This window comes from Erpetoichthys calabaricus, chromosome 11 (assembly GCF_900747795.2).
Source record: "Erpetoichthys calabaricus chromosome 11, fErpCal1.3, whole genome shotgun sequence".
Lineage (NCBI taxonomy): Eukaryota > Metazoa > Chordata > Cladistia > Polypteriformes > Polypteridae > Erpetoichthys > Erpetoichthys calabaricus.
This window is the reverse complement of record NC_041404.2, coordinates 2957501-2981650: the sequence shown is the minus strand read 5'-3', so window position 1 is coordinate 2981650 and position 24150 is coordinate 2957501. Positions and strand designations below refer to the sequence as shown.

Here is a 24150-nt window from a genome sequence, read left to right as displayed (position 1 = left end):
TTGGACAAGTAAAAGACAAAATACATACACATTTAAGTCCCATAGAATATTTCTGTTTTAAGATAGACTAGTTCATAAACTTGGGAATGCTTTTTTCAATGTAAGATTTTGAAATTTCAAAAATTTGTACCACAGGCTCTATTTGAGAGGTTTAAAAGAAAACTGAAATTTCCTTACATATTTTCATGAATTTCAACAAAATCACTCCACTGGGAGCAGAGTTGTTCCATTCAGAGAGAGAGAAACAGACCAATAGATATGGCAATCACAATAGGTGCTTTTCGCATTTAATATGAAAAGCACTTAAGAAAGAAAACTCAAAAACTGAAGAATTGAAAATGATTCGCTCAGCTAATGATAATAGACAAACAAGTTAGTACGAAAAAAATAGTAATGTATAATGAATATTGCACTTTACCAGTCCGCCAGTTGTGATGTGGCCTAGCATGAGAATATTCCATAAATTCTTCTTCATATGGCGATCCCATGTTGCCAGATACTGAGTTTGTAGATCGCACATGCTGTGGCTTTTGCCTATAGTCATATTCATGAAAAAAGTATAAAATTAGTCCGGCCAGAATGCTACTTTATAAAAGTTAATTCTAAAAATTGTCATAAGCTAGTGTAGTGCTTCAGGTAAATACAGTAAAACGTGTAGGACACAGATTTTTGTTTTAAAGAAGACAACAAAAAATGTTTATATAAATAAAATAAAAAAAGAAAAAAAAAAAAAAAAAGAAAAAAAAGAAAAAAGATTAATGGCTAAACTGCAGAATTATGAAACAAGCAGCAGAAAAAAAAGTTATGAACCAGGGAGTTCTGCAAGTTTTGAAGCAGTGAGTTACATCAGAACAGTAGCCAATCAATGGACAGAGCTTGGTGGGAATATTAAGAAACTGCTATAAATATTTGTTTTCTCCTTCTATGTCACTCATCAATAGACACTTTTTCTAGCACAGCTATGTTTTTGTGAAGCCAAGTAAATCTTTAATAGTCTGTGTAATAAATTAAAATGGATTATGCAAAACAAGCCATCTGTAGGTGCTGCCTCAGAGTATGGATGTTTGTATAAATAATAAACTGGGGGTGTGTAGATAAATGGTTGTTTGGCTAGGGGAGGATTTCTACATAGTGTTTATACCATAGGAATAAGTGAATACCAGTATTATTCAAGGTATTTTTACCACAAACTGTTATTGCAATTCACTTTTACAAAGAAGTTTATCAGCAAATCACTTTATCAGGGTAGCTTACTGTTTTGTGATTAGTGCATAGACTCTGGCCCACCATAATGCTGAATTGAATTAAGCAGGTTTGACAATTTATTTGTTAGCCTAAAACACATTCTAAGTAAATTTATTCTGAATTGGAATTATGGCTCAGCTTGGTTTCAATAAATAATCTTACATTTCCAGTTCCTGAAAGATGAAATGGAGTAAAAAAAATTCTATCATATTCATTTAGGAGTAAGCATTGTTTTTCTATCATTTTAATAAAAAAAGTTTTTGCCTAAGCATGCATTTTTTTTTCAGGAATCACTTTGTTTTAAAATGTTTCTGCTGTTAATGATTCAAGCAGTTATTTTCACAACTTATTTTTTCAATGGCTTATTAATTTTCACTACATAAAACAGTATGCCAATCTTTAAAATATTCTCCTTTATCCACTACAATCTGTCACTGATGGAGCAAGACTTTTCTTATAAGTAAACAAATGGTATATTCTCTTCTCAGAAATGACAGGAGAGTAAGTTAAGAAAATGTACTGATAAGGTTCAAGTTAATGTGCATGCCTATTTTCAGGGAAACAGGTTATATTATATATAATAAAAAAATTTAAAAAGTACAATTTTTTCAAAGGGTGTTGCTAGTAATTATAATTTAACCTGTTTAAACATTAAAGGAAAACATGTTCTTGTGGAAACATACAGTACAGTTAATATCTTTTATTACATTCATGTTTTTACTAGGAGAACTAAAACTGTATATCAGTGCTCCCCAAAACCTTTCTATGACTTTTTCTATGATTTTTAAACAAAAATTTCTACGACTTTTTATGCAGCTCAAAAAAAAAAAATTGAAGGTAAACATTATTAAAAATTAAAATAACCAATGAAAAATTGCATTCAAGGACTTTGGTTTTGATTATATTTATATTAATCCTCCAAAACAAAAACATACAAAGAATTAACACAAGGATTAAAAAAAAATAAGTAAGCACACCTGGAACATAGTAACACAATACATACAAAATACAAAAAGTTATTCATTATATTAATTCTATAAGGCATTTTATCTTCCTTTAGATCTAAATACAAGGGTCATCTGCCCCTGATTGTCTTCAACTGTTTCATTATTAATAGAGAAGTCTTTATCAACTTGTGCCTGACCATGTGATAGAATAAACCTGCTGAAGGTTAGCTTTAAAAAAAAAAAAATAATAATACAGGTCAAATCCTATTACAGTGAATACCGAAGTAATTAAATTTTCAGAATAAGAAACTTTTTGTTGGCCCGGACACATGTACATACAAAATCATGTTTAACAGATTTTGTTTTAACAAAATGTAAACTTCAGTATAACAAATGTTTTTTTGAACAGAAATGACAACCAAAGATGACAATGCGATGCCAAAAGTACTTAATGCCGCAGCTACAATTGTACAAATATACAGGTATATCCATATTTGAAGGCAGTGCTCCACCAAGCGTTCACATGGGTAGTTTGTGTACAGATACTGTACTGCTCGAGTTTCATAGAGCGATGAACAAAAAAAAGTGAGAAATGGCATCAGTCTACGTAAGAAAAACTGATCATGGAATGAAGAAAGAAGTGATGAAAGCATTCCAAAAAGAAAAAAAAATTTAGAGCTAACGTCTCATTTTCAAATACAACAGTGCCGTTTTTTTTATACAGATATTGTGAAGCTTGGGTCACAGAGTTAGTGACATGAGAGACACAATGGTTCAGGTTTCCAAGGCAAATACAGGTACTTTATTACTGTATAGAGAAAGAAGGTATAAGTCTCAAGACTTCATTCAAAATCGGGGCTGTTACTTCAGCACTCAAGCACACAAGATAGCAAATGTGACAACGTTTATTCTGCTTTAGCTCCTATCTTCAGATTAGAAGAACACCAGCGGCTCAAAATCACCACTGTGGCAGATCAGGAGAGTGTAAGGATGAGCAGGTAAAAGCCCAGTGTAAAATGTTCTAAACATTGAGCGACAAACATGTTACGCAGTACGCCTGATCCTGCAGAGGACAACCAATTACTTTGCCCTTGGTATACTGTTTCCAGGAGCTACAAAACAGCTACATAGCTGCACTTGCATTGTTGCTGTTAGAGATGGTGAATCATTGGCGACCAAGGTCACAATAGTATATGTATATTCCCCACATTCGTTATAACTAGATTTCCATTATAACAATAGTTTTATAGTCCCATGAATTTCATTACAATGGGATTCCACATATACTCAAAGGAATCTGCTTTAACACTAGAATTACCAGAGTCTACGAAAAAACTCGTAGATCCGGCCCACCTTAAAACCGTTCTCACCTCTCTTTTGTCTTCTAAATGTGCTGATTAAGATGAGCAGCAAGTAGCTGGCTGTTCCATCCCCCACCGTCGCAGAACGTTCACTAAGTTTTCCCAGCTCATGCCTTATTTGATTATAATTATCTGGGAGTGAGTAAACTGCTGGAGTTTTAGAATGGAAATAATAGATAGTTATTTGGAATACACGCATTTCATGTGTGTTCCGTTTCTACAGTAATCTGTGTAAACACATTGCTAAAACAGAAACAGTTTCATATTTTAGTAATAAATGTTACAAAATGTAGGCATAAACTATAGAATATGTGAAGCCTGAAGTCCAAACATCAAATAAACACTTTCACAAAAGGTTCAAGGAGAATACAACAGCTTCCGTGGCTTAACGCTATGGTTAGCTGACTTGGAGCTCAGCTGCCCTACCGTGCTACAGAGACCTGAGTTCGATTCCCAGCTTTGAAGAAAGTGTTTTTTTTTTTTCCTCAAACGGACATTAAATTTATAAAATTGGTATGCACTGTAAATCGTTAACTTTAAAATGTCGATCGCGGTTATTTCTGTTGATTAATTCATGCTTTTTTACTTAGAGTCAGAACAGGAGCTTTTTCAGCTTATTCAGCTTCTGATCTGACTCAAATAGCGCCAGTATAACTTCACATCCGATTGGACGCTGTTCGTTTTCAAATAATATTGCATTACTTCGACGATGTTTTCTGATTGGTACTATTCGCGTCATAAAATGATTTCTTCAAAACGTCACATATATTTGTCTCTTTCTTTTTTTAAAATGTGCGTTGTAGCACTCAGCAACTGGCCACCTGCATGTTCTTGCGCACACTGAATAAGACAGCGCTATATGCAATCATCAGATTCAAATGTTAACAGTTATATAGCACGGAATGGAAATCAGCAGTTCTTAGCATTCCACCACGCAAGCTGTCATATCAACCGCCTACTGTAACTTGCTTTCTGTTTTCTTCGGTTATAGTCTTGAATAAATGTGCACTTGTTTTGTTATACTTTTACATCAACATATGTTCCTGTGTTTGAGCTACATGGGCATACTCAAAAAATACACGTGTAATGCCACGAAAAGTGCATGCAGACACTTCAGTTCGCAAGCATTGGTACGACAATGCAGTCACAAGTACACTGCAGAGCTTTAGCGCGTCTTTATGTGAAAACAGCAGTATCAGATGGGGAGTGTCTGATGACTGCATATAGCGCTGAAGTTACTGCTCTTTACTATGCTTTCCTCTGCATGTCCTGGAGTACAAAAGAAACAGCATACAGCAACACGTGGGGACTGTCAATATTGGGGGAAAAAAACACGCGGTCGTATGTATCGTGATACACTGCAGAACTATAGCGAGTCTTTATGTGAAAACAGCAGTGTCAGATGGGGTAGGAAAGGATCCTGAACGCGACTGAGACAATGAAAAGTGAATTTAAAAAAAAAATAAAGCTAACCTTTACAAATATCATAAATTACACCGGCTGTTACAGACTGAAATCAAATGTATCTTTTTATTCTAAAATAGTGAAAATAAGAACACTTCTCAAAAGGGAGTTGTGCAGGATCGAACTCATGACCTTCTGATTCCCAATCAGCGACTGATACTGTTGCGCCTCGGAAGCAGTGATAGCTAATGCGTGTCAATGTCACACACTAAGGCGGCTTTTTTTTTGTACCTTTTGTGAAAGTGTTTCTTTGATATTTGGACTTCAGGCTTCATACATTATATAGTTTATGCCTACATTTTGTCATTTGCTACTAGAATATATAAAACGTTTGTGTTTTAACAATGCGTTTACACAGATTGCTGTAGAAATGCAACACATATGAAATGCGTGTGTTCCAAATAACAATCTATTATTTCTACTCTAAAACTCCACTTCACTCCCAGATAATCAATCAAGGCATGAGCTGGGAAAAGCTTGTTTACGTTCTAAGTCGTTGGGGGGATGGAATAGCCGGCTGCTGGCAGCTTCTCTATCAGTACATTTAGATGACAAAAGACGCTGGCGGAGAGGCGAGAACGGTTTTAAGAAGCGATTTAAGGTGGGCCGGATCTACGAGTTTTTTCGTAGGCTCTGGTAATTCTAGTGTTAAGGAATTTACTAAGTTCTCTTATTCTTCACTGGATGCATGAAAGACGGCACTAATGTATGCCTAGATTCTTTGAATTCCGTAAGCCACTGACAGATGTACTTTCATATTTTTTTAGACCTTATTTAAAAAAAAAAAAAAAAAAAATATCAATATCATGAAAAACCCTGCTGTTGATTATTTCTGCTTACTGGGCTACCATCCATAATTCAACTCATGAAAACAAATTTACAACAAGATATTTTTCATGAAGCACAGAACATTAACTGTGAATGTGAAAACACATGCTCAGTGTGGCATACCTAGTGACTCAATCCAACAGGTCTGAGTACATGACAGTCAACAATCAATCAATGAGCATTCATAAAGAAATAAAATGCATATAAAGCAGTGACGACTAATAAGGAAAGCAAGTGTTTTGAACACTGCAAACAAAAGCCTTGTTTGTCTGCTTGATGTGTCAAGTTAGGCAGAATGAAAAATAGAAAAAGGGCAAGGATTGTGGCTGTGCTTGCCGTACCCTTAAACCCTTCACATGGGAACTGGCTCAGTCAGGGAGCATGTTATTGGCTGTCAGAAAATGGAAATAGCTTGTAATACTTCCGAAATACAAAACTTTGATGAAAAGTCATCACACAGTCATCCAATGTGACAGCCCAAATGATTTCCAATCTTGTAAACTGACATACTCCGGCAACAATATCAGTAATTGTAGTTATCAGGTTTAATCTCTCAAGACTAAAAGTCATGTAATACGACATTGGCTTTAGGTGATAATATGCTCATTTCTATTATCTCGTCAGAAAAAGACATGTCAACACCACTACACTTTTCCAAAACTTATCATTATAACAAAAAATTCCTAATCTTTTGAAGGACCTGCAAAAAATATTTCTGAATTCAAAATCTTTTCTAGGTTTTCTATTACCATTAACCTGGTAAACCACATATGCAAAAATACATATATCAACATACAGTACATGTGAGCACATCAATGAGTGTTTTAATTGCAAATTATTATAACTGTAGCTGTAATAATGTGTATAGCATGGTGGATTGAAGTTATAATAGACCTATGCTTTATAAAGACATGATTGGTATAATACGCATACTTGATGCCAGATTGGTCAATACTTTAATCTCTGAAACAAAGGGTGCTTAAAAAAGGTTCAATAGGGAGGTTAGAAATGAAGTTTTAATGACTTCAGATACACTGAAAACATTAGACCAAAGACATGGCATTACAGTTACATAACTTACCATCGGTCCAATGTAGGATGTCCAGGATCCTCTTCATCATATCTTTGACCTGCCTACAAAAATAAAACAGGATAAATAAAAGTTGGAATTTCATGCAGCCTTCTGGTAAACAACACTGTAGTTTAAGCTCTGGACTTGTCTTGAAACAGCACAAAAATTCTCTGCAATTTCAATTTATGTAACTGATGGACATTACAATACCTCCCCATGTTTATACTATATAAAGCAAACAGCTTTTCATAACAGAGTTAACAGGATTTTAGTAATTTAAGCTAGCGCACTCACTAAATACATTTCCTGCAGGAAAAATTTTGGTTCTAAATCAAAAGTTCACGGACTAAATCCTCTGTTGCAAGCAACTTTGCACACCTGCACCAAAACAAAGAAACACATCTTAGTAAAGCACAGGTGCACTGCAAGTTCCCAGGAGGGTTTCGGAAGTTTGGGTCTTCCTCTGTACAAATGTGGAATAAGCACAACATTTGGCAGAGATAGGATCAATAGTGTGGATATGCACTATAGACAAAGTCACAGAAACGCATTCAGCTTTATACAATTTGTTTGTATTTAACAATGCTACTTTTCTGTGATCTTACAATAACCTGTTCTAGTTTTTCATTCCTGCTGTTGGGGGAAAAAAAAAAAACACGAAATTTAAGAAATTAAAAGTTTATTTCTATACCCTTTCCAAGCATACTTTTTGACACTGTGTAGCAGTAAGTAAAACAATCAAAAATGTAAAAATTCTGTATGCAACTCAACCTAGACTTCACTTCTTCCATTGTTGAAGAAAAAAACTTGAATGTAATATTGTGAATGAGATGAAACAGTCTACCTTTGAGAAACAGTTGGGTAATCTGCCATTAACCAGAAAATAAATGTCAACAACTCATCAAAATATTTCAAGGCAAAAGAAGTGTTTTAAGTATTCAAATTAAGCTTCAAATACTAATCGATGTTGGAACAAAAAACTAGCCAAAAATTTCCATTGCTAAAACAAACTTATTCTGGACTACCAGAGTTAAGGCTAGGATTTGGAAAGTTTATTTAGCCTGAAGAGCCTGAATGCATTGGCATCGATACATTTGTGATACACTTTAATAAAAGCTAATCAATAAAGATGTTATGAGATATTAAGATGCACATATAAGCAGAGAACTGAAACTTTCCAGTAATATATACATATCAATCACCTCTCCATGAATTATTAGTTTTCCCTAGGAATCTGCATGTTTAGTTTGTCAAATCTACGTCATGAATCAACCCCCATATGTAGACTGATGCCAACCTTTGTCAACCAGATGGTTTATGTTTTTCACCAATTGGAAGATAGATTACCACTCCTCTGTACATGAAATCATGGCAGATTAAAAAGTATAAAAGGTCGATAGTGTTTGTCACCCAAGAGCAATTTCTTGTTGATGTAATGTAGAATCTGTGGGTACATTTTTCAATTCTGCTATTTCTAAGAGGACATCACTGCTTAATATTTTCAACTAAAAGAGAGCGCTAGACAGAATATATGTAGTTATGAAGAGCAAGGATATTATTGATGTCTGACTCGTGTTACTATAAGAAGGAGCATGCTTCTGCTTGTGGGGGGTTAGTGGCCCAATATAGATGTTATTAACAGGCTAACTAAATTGAACTTTCAGTGGCGAAGCACATCAGTAATGGCTTTTACTTAGAATGAAAGTCTGATAATATTTATATTAATCCATAAAGCCTTTTATTTATAAGGAAATGACACCTAATCGTCCTTTTTTAACTGGCTCTTGATTTACCTTTAGCATGGACACAAATCAGTTGTACTTTTAGGTAGAAGAAATGGGGTGCATTTTAATTAGCTATGTTTTTGAATTTTTCCTTTTATTCCATATGTTATATTGCCACATCAGGTTCAGTTGACGTACACAGCACTGAGTGTAGGAGTAGCAGCTGACAGCAGTACATGTGCAGCCGTGCAAACCAGTACAGCTGGAGTGGGAGTGAGATAAAAGAAAAAAATGACAACAGAAAATGTTGACGAAAACTTAAAAAAAAAAAAAAAAAAAAATCAGTGATACTGAAGAAGACACCCTAACGGACACAGCCCAAGGCTCAAAAAACGAGGACATAATTAACAAGAAGGGTCAGAGGAATTCAGTAGTGTGGAGATATTTCGGCTATTTAAAGTCCAACAAGTCCCAGACCCAAGCAAGTGCTGTTGGTCCCCCTAAAACAACCAGTGTGATACCTGCACAACAACAACAGACCACTTTCTTCAGCACCAAGCCTTACACAAAAAAAAAAAAAACAAAACAAAAAAAAAAAACCACAGACCCAGTGCTACTACAAATGCAATAGCCTACTTTATTGTAAAACACATGATGCCAGTAAGTACAGTCAAAAATGTCAGATTTAAGCAGGTGATTAAAGTAATTGACCCTCATTAACAACTCCCTGGCCGCAAACATTTCTCTCAAAAGACAGTTCCCTAGCTATACACCGAGTGTAGAGAGACAGTGGAAAGGGAGTGGCAAAGTGTGTTATACTTCACTACCACATCAGATTTATGGTCAAGTCACACATCTGAACCATATATGAGCCCCACTACCCACCTCATTGACTAAGATTGGAATGTGAAATGCAGAGGTCTTCAAACTGCCTAGTTACCTGAAGACCATACAGACATACTGGACATGCAAGTACTTCTGTCAGTCCTGTATCCTAGGGACTGAATGAAGACAAACAACTGTGCATCACAACAAAAAGTGGGACGAATATAGTGAAGGCCACATCAATAAACAACTATATACAGCTGCATTGCTTTGGGCATTTACTTCACTCAGCTATCAGTGTAAATTGGTGAGCAGAAATATATACAAAAATAATATATTTTTTTTTGTCTCTGAAAAGACCACAAGTGAGTGAATGTGTCAATTTTGTTTATGTTCTCTTTTGTTTACATCTGAAAAATGCTTGAATTTGTACCGAGGATATATACAGAATGTTTTTTGCTTATTTATTTGAGGGCTTGTTGCCCAATCATTTAAAACAGTTCGAATCTATACAAAAGAAAAGATACAGTATAGAGGTAGTTTTTTGAAATTTTATTTTGTATTAATACCTACTTTATTTGGAACTGACCAAAGAATTTACTTTGTGTTCTGCTGCAAAACTTGAAAGCTTTAAGATTTTAGAATATTTTATTTATTTGAAGTTGACCAACAAAAAACTATTGAAAGCTTTTGACAGGTCAGAATTAACAGTTTTTTTATTTTGTATTACATATTTTATCTATTTCTACTGGATAAAAACCAAGATCCAGGCCTTTAATGACCTCTTGGACACAGCCATCAGCAGTATGTTTGTCTGCAGGGAGAGTGTCGACTAAGTTGAGAGGTTTACTTACCTCAGCAGCAGCATTCATGTGTCTGGTGACTCTTCCTATGAAGTCAGTGGATGCATTGGGAGAGCATGGGGTGGAAGCGGTTGGGTAATGAGGTTGCTGTAAAGGAGTGTGTGGTACTCCCCATATCTTTGCAAAATTACGACAGTCCAAGTCTTCACAGTTCTGATGCTTCTAGTTTTCCTATATGGTTATGAGACATGGACTCTTATCCAGTGATCTGAGACAAAGACTGGACTCCTTCAGTACTGTGTCTCTTCAGAGAATCCTTGGGCATGGCTGGTTTGACATTGTGAGGCACATTACCTGCATGGTGAAGGAGTGTCAGTTACGGCACTACAGCCATGTGGCGTGTTTCCCTGAAGGTAATCCGGCTCACAGTGCCTCATTGCTGAGGGCCCAAGTGGTTTCATCAGGCCAAGGGGACACCCACATAACACCTGGCTGTGGCAGATAGATGGTCATTTGGGGTTCAGACTGGACCATGTGTCTGTTTTGGAGGGTGCCAACCTGGATTCCGAGCTCTTTTGTTATGTGGTGGGTGCGGCAATGTGCTGTACAGTGCATGCTCCCTAACCTGACCTAACCTATTTTATTTATTTGGAATTGACCAAAGAATTTAGTTGTGCATTTTGTTTGTTTTCTCCTGTAACACTTGAAGCTTTTGACTGGTCAGAATTAAGATTTTAGGTTATTATATATACAGTATTTTGCACACTATAAGGTGCACTTAAAAGCCTTTAATTTTCTCAAAAATCCACGGTGCGCCTTTAAATTCGGTGCGCCTTATGTGTGCACTGAGTTCCAAAATCTGTAAAAATGTTGTGCATTTTAGTAAGTGCTCCGCTTGATTGACTGTCGGACCATTTCCTGCCGACATAGGGACGTAGTAATACGTACACTACGAACGCTGGCAGCGATAAACCAATTGCAGAACATTACGTAAAGCCACGTACACTTACCTCCGCCACGCCTACGGCAGGTAGGTATATTGTACTACTGGTGCACTGCGAAACCACATTTGTTTGGCTAAGGACCCTGAAAATGGCATCAGAGAAGAGACGTGCTTACGATGCACAATTTTAACTACAGGCTATCAGTTACACGGTTGTAAATGGGAATAGAGCAGCAGCGAGAGAATTTAAAATCAATGAATCTATGGTTCGGAAGTGGAGGAAGCAGGAGAATGAATTGCGCCAAGTTAAAAAGACAAGAGTTTCCGCGGGAACAAGGCGAGGTGGCCAGAGTTGGAAGACCAACTTGAACAATGGATTCTTGAACAAAGAGCAGCCGGGAGAAGCGTCTCTACAGTCACCATTCGACTGAAGGCAATAACGATAGCACAAGACATGAAGCTCGAACACTTTCAAGGAGGTCCGTCTTGGTGCTTTCGTTTTATGAAAAGGCGCCATCTCGCCATTTGCGCACAAACTACCGTGGCACAGCAACTGCCAGCGGATTACAAAGAAAAGCTGACCATCTTCCGCACCTACTGCAGCAACAAGATTACCGACAAAAAAATCCAGCCTAACCACATCACCAACATGGACGAGGTCCCTCTCACTTTTGACATCCCCGTGAACCATACTGTGGAGAAAAAGGGGACCAGCACGGTATCCATACGCACCACGGGGCATGAGAAGTCGGCTTTCACTGTTGTTCTTGGTTGCCATGGTAATGGACAGAAACTACCACCTATGGTCATTTTTAAGAGGAAGACGCTGCCAAAAGAAAAAAGTTTCCAGTCGGAGTCATCGTTAAGGCCAATCCAAAGGGCTGGATGGACGAGGAGAAAATGAGAGAGTGGCTGAGAGAGGTGTATGTGAAGAGACCGGGCGGGTTTTTCCATGCATCACCGTCTTTGTTGATCTGCGACTCCATGTGTGCCCATATCACCGCTACTGTGAAAAAACAAGTGAAGCAAATGAATACGGAGCTTGCCATCATTCCGGGAGGATTAACAAAAGAACTCCAACTGCTGGACATCGGTGTAAACAGGGCGTTCAAAGTGAAGATGCGAGCGTCATGGGAGCGATGGATGAGAGACGGCGAACACACCTTTACTAAGACTGGGAGGCAGCCCCAGGTGAGTTACGCCACCATATGTGAATGGATTGTGGATGCCTGGGCTAAGGTGTCTGCTTCGACTGTTGTCCGAGCTTACGCGAAAGCTGGAATCAATGCTGAACAGCCACCCGCAACGAGACTGACTCCGACAATGACGAGAGGAAACCCGGCATGTTTGATGGCGAACTTGCCCATCTGTTCAATTCAGATACAGAAGGTGAGGACTTCGATGGATTTGTGACAACAGACTGATCAAAAAACAATGTGAGTGTATTTTTAAATACGTAGTAGAATAAGGTTTAACTAAACTCATTGTTTTGCTTCTGTTACCTTGTTTTTGCATGCGCCGAATAATACGGTGCGCCTTATGTATGGCTTAAGTACAGAAATAAGCCCCGCAATTGAGAGTGCGCCTTTCAATCCAGTGCGCCTTATGGTGCGCAAAATACTGTACCTATTTTATTTACTTGAAATACAGTGGCATAATGCTCTACAGTACATCTGTCATGTTCAACTTCTGACAGAAAATAATGTTTAAGCCAAAACTAACCTTATAATATCTTCACATCTTACTCTGGAACAAAAAGGAACCTTTAAGCGTGACAGAAATAATGATTTGATTTATATCGTGATACAGATTGATATTGACTGATATGAAAGAAATTGCTGTGGTAAGATTTTTTTTCTAAATTGCCCAGCCCTAGGTACAACCAGGTGAGGTTTCTGGGGGTAAGGACACAAAAAATGAAAGCCAAAAGATTATAAATACACTGCTTTGGAATTAACCACCCTTCTTGTTTCATGGATAATAAAACTAGCATAACCCTAGCATAAGGGTCATGAACAAACACTGTGGTGTAAGATTGCAGGAGGATGGACTGAGATTCTTCAATTGGCCAAACCCAAATTCAAGTAAATAATTTTATTACAATGTCAAACATGTCTCGAGTTTCAATAAATTTTTCTAGTTACTAAGCTACCTCATGAACTTACCAATAACTTTCAGAGTTAATCACACAAGACCATGCCTACCAAAAAATCTCACAAAATAAAAAAAATAAAACATTCAATCAGATTAACTTCCCAGGTTGGCGAACAAAGTCAAAAATTAATGGACAAAGCACTTAAAACACCTACAAGCATGGTGGTGCAATAACCATGCAAGTGAACTAGTTTTCACAGACTACAGCAGTGACTGTGAAGTTAAGCTTGTTTGATCCAAAAAAAAGCTTTTTTCTCATTTCATAAGTTTTTACATTATAACATCTTCATCTAAAACAAGGAGAAATTCCCCAGCTACCACCAGCTTCAGCCATACATTTTCCACTTGGCACACCAATCTGTAACCTTTTCTAACTTTGTCTTTTTATTTTGACCCAAGGTAATCCTTTTAATTAAAATACTTTGTACCGTATCCAAATATTTCCCAAAGTTCCCTTTCTCAAGTAGGTGCCACAGTGTGTAATAAGACTATACTGTTAGTATCATTCTGATATACAAGGCATCTAGTATGCCTGGCATCTGTCCAGAGGTTTGCAGTTTATAGACTCAGACAATACTTCTGCCATTCTTCTTTTCTTTTACATTAATTAGACCACCGGTATTCAACTTCAGTCCTGGCACCTCTTGTGGCTGCAGCTTTATGGCCTAACAGTTTCACTATCAGCAAGTCATTTCCTACATTTAACTTATAAGCAATAAGCAGGTTATATATGACCATTATCACATGCACAAAGAACAGTGAAATTATTACTTGCATGTGCTTATTAACATGAAAATAATAATCTTAGTATCAATATGTTACAAGCTGGATAGCCTGCCTGGCAGACCTAAACTAGGAAATCCAAGAACTTGCCCTTATAACTCTGGCAATGGAATATCTTTGATTCTAAATTTAGGCAAGTGTTAGAAGGGGCAACAGATTATAAGGGCAGTTTGGCAGCATTTTAAACCATGATACTATTCATTTCAATACTGACCTCAGGCAATTCATCGTAAATTTAATGGCAAACAGTTTAGATAAGATTCAGCTATGTATAATAATAATAATAATAATAATAATAATATATACACATTATAGACAGAGCAAGGCCAAAAAATAGCAGCACTAGTTTTTTTCAAGTGAATATCAGACAGGGATCTGAGAACTGAAAAGTTGGACCCAGAGCAGCCAGTTCAATTCAGACCCAGAAGCAGTAGTCTGGAATGACAGCAAGAAATGTAATCCAAGTTATTTGGTTATTGGTTTAATAAATGTAAAAACAGGCAATCACTTAACCAAAGTACTTAATCCGATCCAATTAGAACATTAACATCTCTTTATTATAAAAAAAAAAATCTTGCGACGATACAAGACTTTTTTCCTGCAACAAGACATGATCTTTTGAAGAGCAACACTTCCCGTGAGATGGACAAGTCATGTCATACTTACAACCTTTGGAAGCAAGTCCTGTGATACACATGCAGAGCAGGTTAGAGATAATGGAAGTAGGAAAATTCGAAAAAATGAGTAAAGATCAGCACAAACAAACTGAAAATATTACTTGGTGAAATAATGGAACAGTGAAAAGAGATTGAATATTCAGGTGCTGAACAGGCTTTTAAAACATTCGAAGCACCACACGAAATGAAGATCATGCGGCAAGGAAGCAGCAGCAATCCAGCCGCTGATCGAGCAAAGAGGAGGTAAAAAAAAAAAAAAAAAAATCAACTATTGCTTGTTTCCCAATGTATTACCGTTTAAGAGGGGTTTCGGAGGAGCGACCTTGTCTCCTTGGTGTGAGCTCAGCCCCCGTCTTCACAACTTCGCATAGTGTTGACGGGTGGGTGGGGAGGGGGGTGGGTTTTGGAAGGGGCATGCAACCAAAGTTCAGACCACACGGCATGGCAGCAGCTGCAAGCCAACAGCTGATCGAGCAAAGAGGAGGTAAAAAAACAACTGTTACTTGTTTCCTAATGTATCACTGTTTAAGAGGGGTTTCGGAGGAGTGGCCGCATCTCCTTGGGGTGCGTTTAGCCCCCATCTTTACAATAGCACGAAGTGCTGGTGATTAGGGGGGGGAAGGGGTTGGTGAGTGAAGCGAGCAGCGTGGCGAAGCCCCCTATTTTACAAAAAAAACAACATTCCCACATTTGCATTTTCAATTTTATTCTGGCCTTCTGTTTAATCGAGAAAGATTTTATCATATTAGCTTTACATTTAGTTAAGTTTCAAATTTGTACTTAAGAAAAAAAGTAACATTGACATTTTTTCGATCAATCCTGTTTTGCCTCAGCGGATGCAAGGCAGGAACAATCCCTGGACAGGGCGAGAGCCCATGTCAGGGTAAACACACACACACACCCACCAGGGGCCTATTTAACATTGTCAATCCACCTAACATGCATGTCTTTGGGCTGTGAGAACAGAAAGAAGCACAATACAAGTTTAACAATACAAAATTAAGTAGAAATATTATATTTTATTACACTAGACGCTGTTACTAATACAATTAAAGTACATGTAAATGCACTAAACTTGCAAAATAATATTTTTATTAAAAAATATGCTGAGACTTGTTTTTCAGTAAGAAAAACTGCTTTATATGAAAGTTTCCATCTTCAAATCAGGCATAGCTATTAAGCATTTTGCATAGTGACCATTTAACTTTCTTTTTTATGTATATTGGATATACTGCACCCTTCATTTTAATTAGCAGAAAAAACAAAACTGACAGAACCTGTGACAAAATGCTCCGACAGTGATGCTTTACACTTATTCCTTCATTATGCCAACAATGGGCTTTATGTTTCATAAGTACTAATGAGTGGTAAACAGTAAAATGTTAAACTCGACTATAAGTCTTCAGTGAACTCCCATCTATATAAACCTGCTAGTAGCAGATAACAACTCATGCCTCTTTGAAAACTTTCCTACAATGTCCTATATTTGGCACCAATTGTAGCTAAATCACTGTGCTTCAGATTTGCATCTTTTTGATGTTTTACAAACATCTTTCCCTTGGTCTGTGTGTGTGCTTTTTAAATGTTTAAATGGGCTGCTCGTATTGCCATTGTACTGTTCATTCTTCATTTGCATTTGTAAAAAGCAGCAGCATACAACATGTTGCTCATTTCAGTACATGAAAGTGGAAAGTGTGTTAGTACACTCTATGCCTTTCAAGAACCTTGCTACCATATCTTACAGAAAAAAATAGTAATCAATATGTTTTAATGGTACTCAATACCAAATGAGTAGAATTTGGGTATCAAACTATCAATTACTTTGATATTGATCTGCACATGCCTAATAATTATTAGTGTTGCACAACGTGCTTAGAATGTGGATACTTGACGTGAACACAGGATATGATGGCACGGACTGAAAAATGGAGAAAGAGAAAGAAAATAGTGAAGGGTTAAGCAAACAGATGGGCCAGAGAAAACAACAAAGTGTGAAACATTTGTGCTCATTTCAAGCTGGGAAAAAAAAAAAAAAAAACACTCTGTATAGTGCGTCTATTGTACAACCGAACTAGCCTATTACAACAGCACAACTTCAATGCTTCAGCATCTCAATATGAAGCATCCAGTCCTCAGAGTGGACACAAGGTAACTATTCTCAATTCTGACCATGCTGATATGCTCACCTTTCTTCACTGCAATCACCACATGCTCCTTTAAAAGACTTATGCACACAAGACACACTCCATATCTATCTTATCCAGGGGATATGATCCTGCTTGAACTCTCCCTGTCTCTTTGTTTTTGGCAGTAAACGCTTATGTCACTCCTGAGCTGGAATTAGGTTAAATCTTGTAGTTCTGAAAGTTTAAGTTGCACATCTTAAAAGCAATTTTTACGTGTTATTATTATTACTATTGAATTATGCCTTAGATTTAGGCTGTATGTATACTTTTTTTGGAAGTAATTTGTAATTGATATATTATTTTTGTATTTATTTGTTTTTGTGGTTCAGAGAATGTCGTCATTAAAACCCAGATTGTAATATGGCAGTTAAATGCACTAAATGGGTTTAGTTTTGATATTTAAGCAATAAAAATGTTAGTTTTTCTAAAAAGGATATCAATTAGCTGTTAATTTTAAGAAAGATGTCTTATTTTCTTTTTGTATATTTATTAATTGCACTTGAAAAACAAAATTTTTTTTATCTGATTACACAATTAATCGATGGAATAATCAGTAGTATACTTAACTAATCGACTGCTGTGCCCTACCTATGACCAATCTTTACCAACATTCGTTTCTGCCTCAAACATCCAACCAGGATGCAGCATGGTGTATTTGGAAAGACTGCAAAGGCAATACAGTATTAAGACTAATGGGTCACATTATGAAAATTGTTCCCGACTCAGTCCTTGTAACTGCAAAAATTCTGATAGATTGCAGGCAATACTTTGGAGAAAGGCCTGATTATCTTGTGTTATACAGTTGCCTTTTCTTCAATTTTTTATTCTGTTATATGCCCACTGAAGAATTCTTATTGTTTTTAATCTTTGGTATAAAACATACCCTTGCACTACATGAAGTATACTTCACCTCACTGTGCTTAAGCCATCTTCACATCTACAACATTTTTCTATTTTGTTTCTTTTAGAGCTTGCAGTGACATCTACAAGATTTTTCTATTTTGTTTCTTTTAGAGCTTGCAGTGTTTGCATTCTGCATTTCTAAAACTACTTTATTACTCATGTTGCTGAAATACTTACTCCCAAAAGTATAAAAAATTGATTAAAACAGCAAATAAAAAAAAATACACTCAAAATGTAATGCTTTCACCGAGTAATATATTAGCTAAAAAATGCAAACTCTAAGATGAAAATCTTTAAGGGAAAGGCAGATCCACAAACTTAATAATACCATGTCTGACGTTGAAACACGATATAAGTGTTCCAAAAACAAATGGGTCAGAAAAATTGAATACTTCCAATGATTACACAAGGTCATACATTTCAGGTAATATCAAAAATTGAGTTCTTCAACACCTGTGTGTTTAAATTACAAAATCATTGATTGTTTGGAACCATGGGCAAAATTATAAAAGAATGTATGTTTTTGTGAACCAAGAGTATTGTTTGGAATCATCCTCAACAATGTACTTTCTCAAGTCACTTTATATAGCCTACAGAAGCCAGTTGTCAGGCAGTGTGAATTTGTATCATGATTTCTGCACTGTGCCAGTTAAAAGTAATGGCAAGAACATATTATTGTTTATTAAGCACCTATATTAACTCACTAACTGGCAAACAAAGTTTAAAAGCATTACAGGGTATACATATTAAACTATAAGATCTACTCTGTTAAACTAATGAAGTCCATAATTTTGCAGCGAGTTGAACACTTTTTTTTTCTTTTTTTAAACACTAAACTAAGTACTAGATACATAGTATTGATTCTTTACTCTGAACAGACAAGAAGGAAAATGAAATAAGAGTGAAAAAAGCAGAATTTTTTGTCACAAACCAAAATATCCAAACAGAGAAGTCCAGATGCGTTAAAGTACTTACGTGACTAGGGGTGTCTAACTGCTATTAGGAAAAAAAAAAACTGATTGCATTTATTTAAATAATAAACACTGCAAAATTGTAGTATTTTAACAAAAAACTTCTAATTGAAATGTCTGAACTTAATAATTTTCAAAAAAAAATTAATCAAGAACCTTGAGAATTACTAAAAGCCTCATAAGACTTTTTACTTACTCAGATGTTAGTCCAGAAATATCACAGCTTTTCTATCATAGAATACAACGGCCACTTACCTGGATTGGCACAAAGGATCACAAGTATGTAGCTTAAAATAAATATTACATAAACAACAAATAAAAACAAAATGCCTACCTGGTATGAAGGTTCTTCCACGTAGGATCTTTCACGATCAGAACCAGGGTCTGTCCATTCACATTCTGGACTGTAATAATCACGGGAATACTTTGGATAATAATGATTACTGCCTTCTTCCATTGTTGCTTCAAAGTCATGTCTTACTCTAGATCTGGTGTACTCTTCTTTTCCCCTTCCATACTTGTAATCAATTACACGACCGTAACTAGATGTCGTAGAGTTAGGGTCACGAGTCCTGTTGCGATTTGTTTCCTCCCAAGTATCTTGTGATACCCTGTATGGACGGTCATTTCTTGGGCTTGGAGATGCATGTTCTGCTTCAGTTCGATGTGACCTGAGCTCCATGATGAGCTCTGGAAGAGAGTCCACATTAAGTAAATCCTCTGGAACACGAGCTAAAGCATTTAAATCTTCAGCAGAGAGACCAAAGCTATTTAAAATATCCATGGCATTGGCTACGGTTCTGTCTTGGACAGAATGATCATGAGACTCCACTGCAAAGCGAGACTCATTTGCACGAGGTAAGCCAGTAAAAGAAGTATAATCTGACGTATGTGGACTTGAATCTTCAGAATACGAAGTCTGGGCATCTCGCCTATTAAAACCAGGTGCTGACTGATGATCAAATCTTTGTGGTCTAGGTCTGCTAGGAGGAGATATTGATGGACGTGAACTGTAAGTGTTAGAACGTGCGTTAAACCCATCATAAATCTCTCTTTGCACCCGGTCAACAGATTTATTCCAGTATGACATCCTTTTGAAACAAATTAACTACTGTTTATAATTAAAACAGTAAAGATATGCAATCCAAAAGTCAATAACAGGATCACCAGATGAAGAGCAAAAAAATAAAAAGAATATCATACAAAACAACCAAATATAAATTGCAGAGTTCCTCTTCTGAGCCGATATCAACCTGGCCTGCAAAAACACAATCGAATAGAATTAAATGCGTCTTCAGCATCCATACAGTAGTCTCCAAAAAAGGTTCAAATTTAATTAGTGGGTTGTGATTCAGTGTTTCCAACAAGTTATGAGAATGATGGTGAGGGGGGAAAAAAGAAAAAAGTGAAAAATTACCTTGCCAAAGAAGTGTATTTGCTTTGCCAAAGATTATTTCCCAAGTCCCAAAACTATTTACCCTTGTACCTTTTTAATAGTTTACCTGCCAATATACAGGATAAGCTTAAATTTCAAATATAGTCTTATATTTACCCAAACAATTACTAAAGCTAATTTGTCACACCCTGCAATATCAGTTTTAGTACACAGACTTGTATCACCTCTCAAAAGAAAACACTATATCCAATAAAAGCACAGTTTTACCAGATTTCCTTATTCTGTAGAACAAAACATTTGGAAAGTATAAATCTTGGATTTAAGGTGGCAGATACACACTGTAAAAAAATGGTATGCTATAGGCAGTATACTGTATATTACAGCAAAGGAAGACAATTTCTTTTCAACTGGAATCAATATGAATTAAGATCCTGTTCATTTACCATTGATGTAATCATACAAAAGTCGAATGCAGGACATTACACCAATAATTAAAATAGTCAAGTCAGTCATCTTCCAACCATTCTTGAAAAAATTTCTGCACTGAACATGGCCGAGTATCAGTTTGCTTCAAAGAGCACAGAATTTTCATGCAATTTTATTGTGAGCAGAAGTTCCATACATTAGATGAAATTTACTCTTCTTTATTTGATCAGCCTACAGTTCAGACAGTGTTTCCTTTGGAATCCTTGTGGATCCTCAAAAATGCAATAATAGTTTATAATAAAGAGATTATTAAATTCCTATTAAGAGTGAATGAAACTGATTTTTTTGTGTAATAACCAAAGTATCAACAATAGTGATACATGATGATAATGATGGAAGAATCTCTGTATTTGTAGATAAAGCTTAAAATTATTTAATTGGGATTAGATTTGAGAGGGTTGCTGCTTTGTGTGGCGAGTGTGGTGTGGGTGTGCATGTATGTGCAGGCAGTAAAAGGACAAGCAGACAACAACAGGTATCTGATATACATAGAATCAGTACTTTGGGAAACATATTTGTATCACTTCCAATTTTCAGAACTGATATGCACCAATAAATAGATTTTTGATAACACTAGTGCCAATACAGAAAACTAGGTCTGTAAGCAAGGAAATGACTCATATGCATTATAAACTTTAAAAAAGTATTCCTGCAATTTTAAAAATTGTCTTCAGATTTTTTCTGAATGTTTGCTAGCAGACTGCTAGGGCGGATTAGGAAGGGTACAGTGCAGTGTTAGTTTATTTTCCTGTATTTTGAAATCACGGTTTTAAAAGCACCAACAATATCTTAGATGAATAGACTTCATAATCTAAAATAACATTATGGTTGCAAGGCTGAAGGATAAGATGTTTCCAAATAGTAAGTAGGCATACATCATGGTAGTAACAAATTTTTTTTTCCCTAAGGCATATAAAACTTTTGCACTGCAACTGAAGCATTAAGTCATTTGGTGACTGAAAAACAAATTGTACCCAGACATTCTATACCACCTATTAGTATACAGTGATCCCTCGCTATATCGCGCTTCGCCTTTCGCGGCTTCACTCCATCGCGGATTTTATATGTAAGCATATTTAAATATATATCGCGGATTTTTCGCTGCTTCGCGGGTTTCTGCGGACAATGGGTCTTTTAATTTCTGGTACATGCTTCCTCAGTTGGTTTGCCCAGTTGATTTCATACAAGGGACGCTATTGGCAGATGGCTGAGAAGCTACCCAACTTACTTTTCTCTGTCTCTCTTGCGCTGAGTTTCTCTGATCCTGATGTAGGGGGATTGAGCAGGGGGGCTGTTCGCAAACCTAGACGATACGGACGCTCATCTAAAAATGCTGAAAGATTATCTTCACGTTGCTACCTTCTGTGCAAGCTGCTTCCTGAAGCGACATGCTGCAAGGAGCTTCGCATACTTAAAAGCTCAAAGGGCACGTATTGATTTTTCAGTTTGTTTTTCTGTGGCTCTCTCTCTCTATCTCTCTCTGCTCCTGACAGAGGGGGTGTGAGCTGCCGCCTTCAACAGCTTTGTACCGGCGGTGCTTCGCATACTAAAAGCCAAAAAGCCCTATTGATTTTTTTTTTTGACTGCTTGCTTTGCACTCCTTTGAAAAGGAAGATATGTTTGCATTCTTTTAATTGTGAGACTGAACTGTCATCTCTGTCTTGTCATGGAGCACAGTTTAAACTTTTGAAAAAGAGACAAATGTTTGTTTGCAGTGTTTGAATAACGTTCCTGTCTCTCTACAACCTCCTGTGTTTCTGCGCAAATCTGTGACCCAAGCATGACATTCTAAAAATAACCATATAAACATATGGTTTCTACTTCGCGGATTTTCCTATTTCGCGGGTGGCTCTGGAATGCAACCCCCGCGATGGAGGAGGGATTACTGTATACTGTATTATAACTGTAAATGGAGTGTAAGGGCAAGGGAGAAATCCAGCTAATAATGGCATTTAAGTACAATGGTGAAAAAAAAAAAAAATCCTAGTACACTCACACCTTCATGTTTAAATGTTGAAGTTATTATTAAATGGATAATACAAATAACAAAATTAAATTTACTGTGATAAATTATTAACCCTTTTGAAGGATCATCAAGAATTCCATAACTAGTTAACACCATAATAATGCTCAGCCGAACAGGATTTTTTAAATTTTTTTTTATTGACAACACTAAAGACATCTTTTTCTGATACTACTATTGACTAAATTATTTTATTACAAAAGGTTCCCTGTCAAAAGCATGCGAGACAAAAACATGCAGTTAATGGGATTTAATTGACTGGACTGGACACTTACAAAAGCAATGAAAATGTTAACCTAAACAATGAAATGTTATTAGATTTACATTTTATGTCCAATGGTTTTAAAGTGCTTGTAAATGTATTCTCTACAGAAATAAGAGGCATCTATTTTAAGACACCTCTGGCTTAATCACTGCCTACAAGTAATACTGGCATATGAATGAGAGGGACTTTTAAACCTTTTCAGATGCATTGAGCATAATGGGGCAGTACATAGTGTACAGTACAGTTAATGCATTTATTTACATGGTTTTGCATTTTCTCTCCATTTAACGTCTGTCTTGCATTGTGTTTTATTTTTCTACATTTTCTTTATATCAGTTATATTTTTTTAAAGCAGTAAAGCAGGATTATATATCATAATTGAAATGTCTGTGTGTACTACATTATGCAGAGCTGTGAAGTCTTGAAAGAAGCTTCCTATACTCCTGACTCCAGGAGATGTTATTGTTCTGAATGCTTGGTAATTATTCATTTATAGAAATGTGAACCACAACACACACTCTCAAGTCATACAGTATGTGAAAAACGATGGAGCTAGCAAATGAAGATTAACATTAGAGGTGTACATCAGGACTAGTACATGAGATTCAACCTAAGTTTTGTTTATAAGATCTTTGAATGCTCATGCAAGTAAGAACTGACATTGAGGCATGCAAGATGAAAATTTCCCTAGAAGTTACAATTAAACTTGCAGTAAAAATGTAGCTGCTTTGAGTATAAAAACAATACATTATAAAATGCCTAGTTTACATATTGAAACCCAATCAGATTGCAGTTGTATGTATGATGCTCCCACCCACTAAGTGTCAAATATTCAAAGCATATTGAGAAAATGGATCAGACAGATTGAAAACGGCAGTGAAAACAGATCAGTGTCACGCAGTAAACAAGACAGGGAAGTCAGACAATGAGACTGGGGTTTTGCTGTTTTTAGCTCCAGACAGAAAAAGCTGAACTATCCAAGCTTTGTTTATTACTTCCCAGCCAAACAACATTGTGCTTTAGAGAGCATGATGTGCTCCCTGTTAATATTAAACAATGAGAAAAATAAATCAATTCTGTAGAACTTGAATGTG

The 24150-nt window shown here is 36.3% G+C and overlaps 1 protein-coding gene across 4 annotated transcripts in view; it reads right to left on the bottom strand.

Moving 5' to 3' along the window:
• LOC114660138 (matrin-3-like) overlaps nt 1-24150 on the bottom strand; it is a 98230-nt gene that overhangs the window by 46510 nt on the left and 27570 nt on the right. For all 4 annotated transcript variants that reach the window (XM_051933823.1, XM_051933826.1, XM_051933824.1 and 1 more), the window contains 3 exons: nt 19221-20144; nt 6927-6979; nt 419-534 (listed from right to left, as the gene is read on the bottom strand). In XM_051933823.1, coding sequence (XP_051789783.1) covers nt 419-534; nt 6927-6979; nt 19221-19976 — 925 coding nt within the window. In that variant the 5' untranslated portion in view covers nt 19977-20144. The remainder of the gene's footprint in view (nt 1-418; nt 535-6926; nt 6980-19220; nt 20145-24150) is intronic.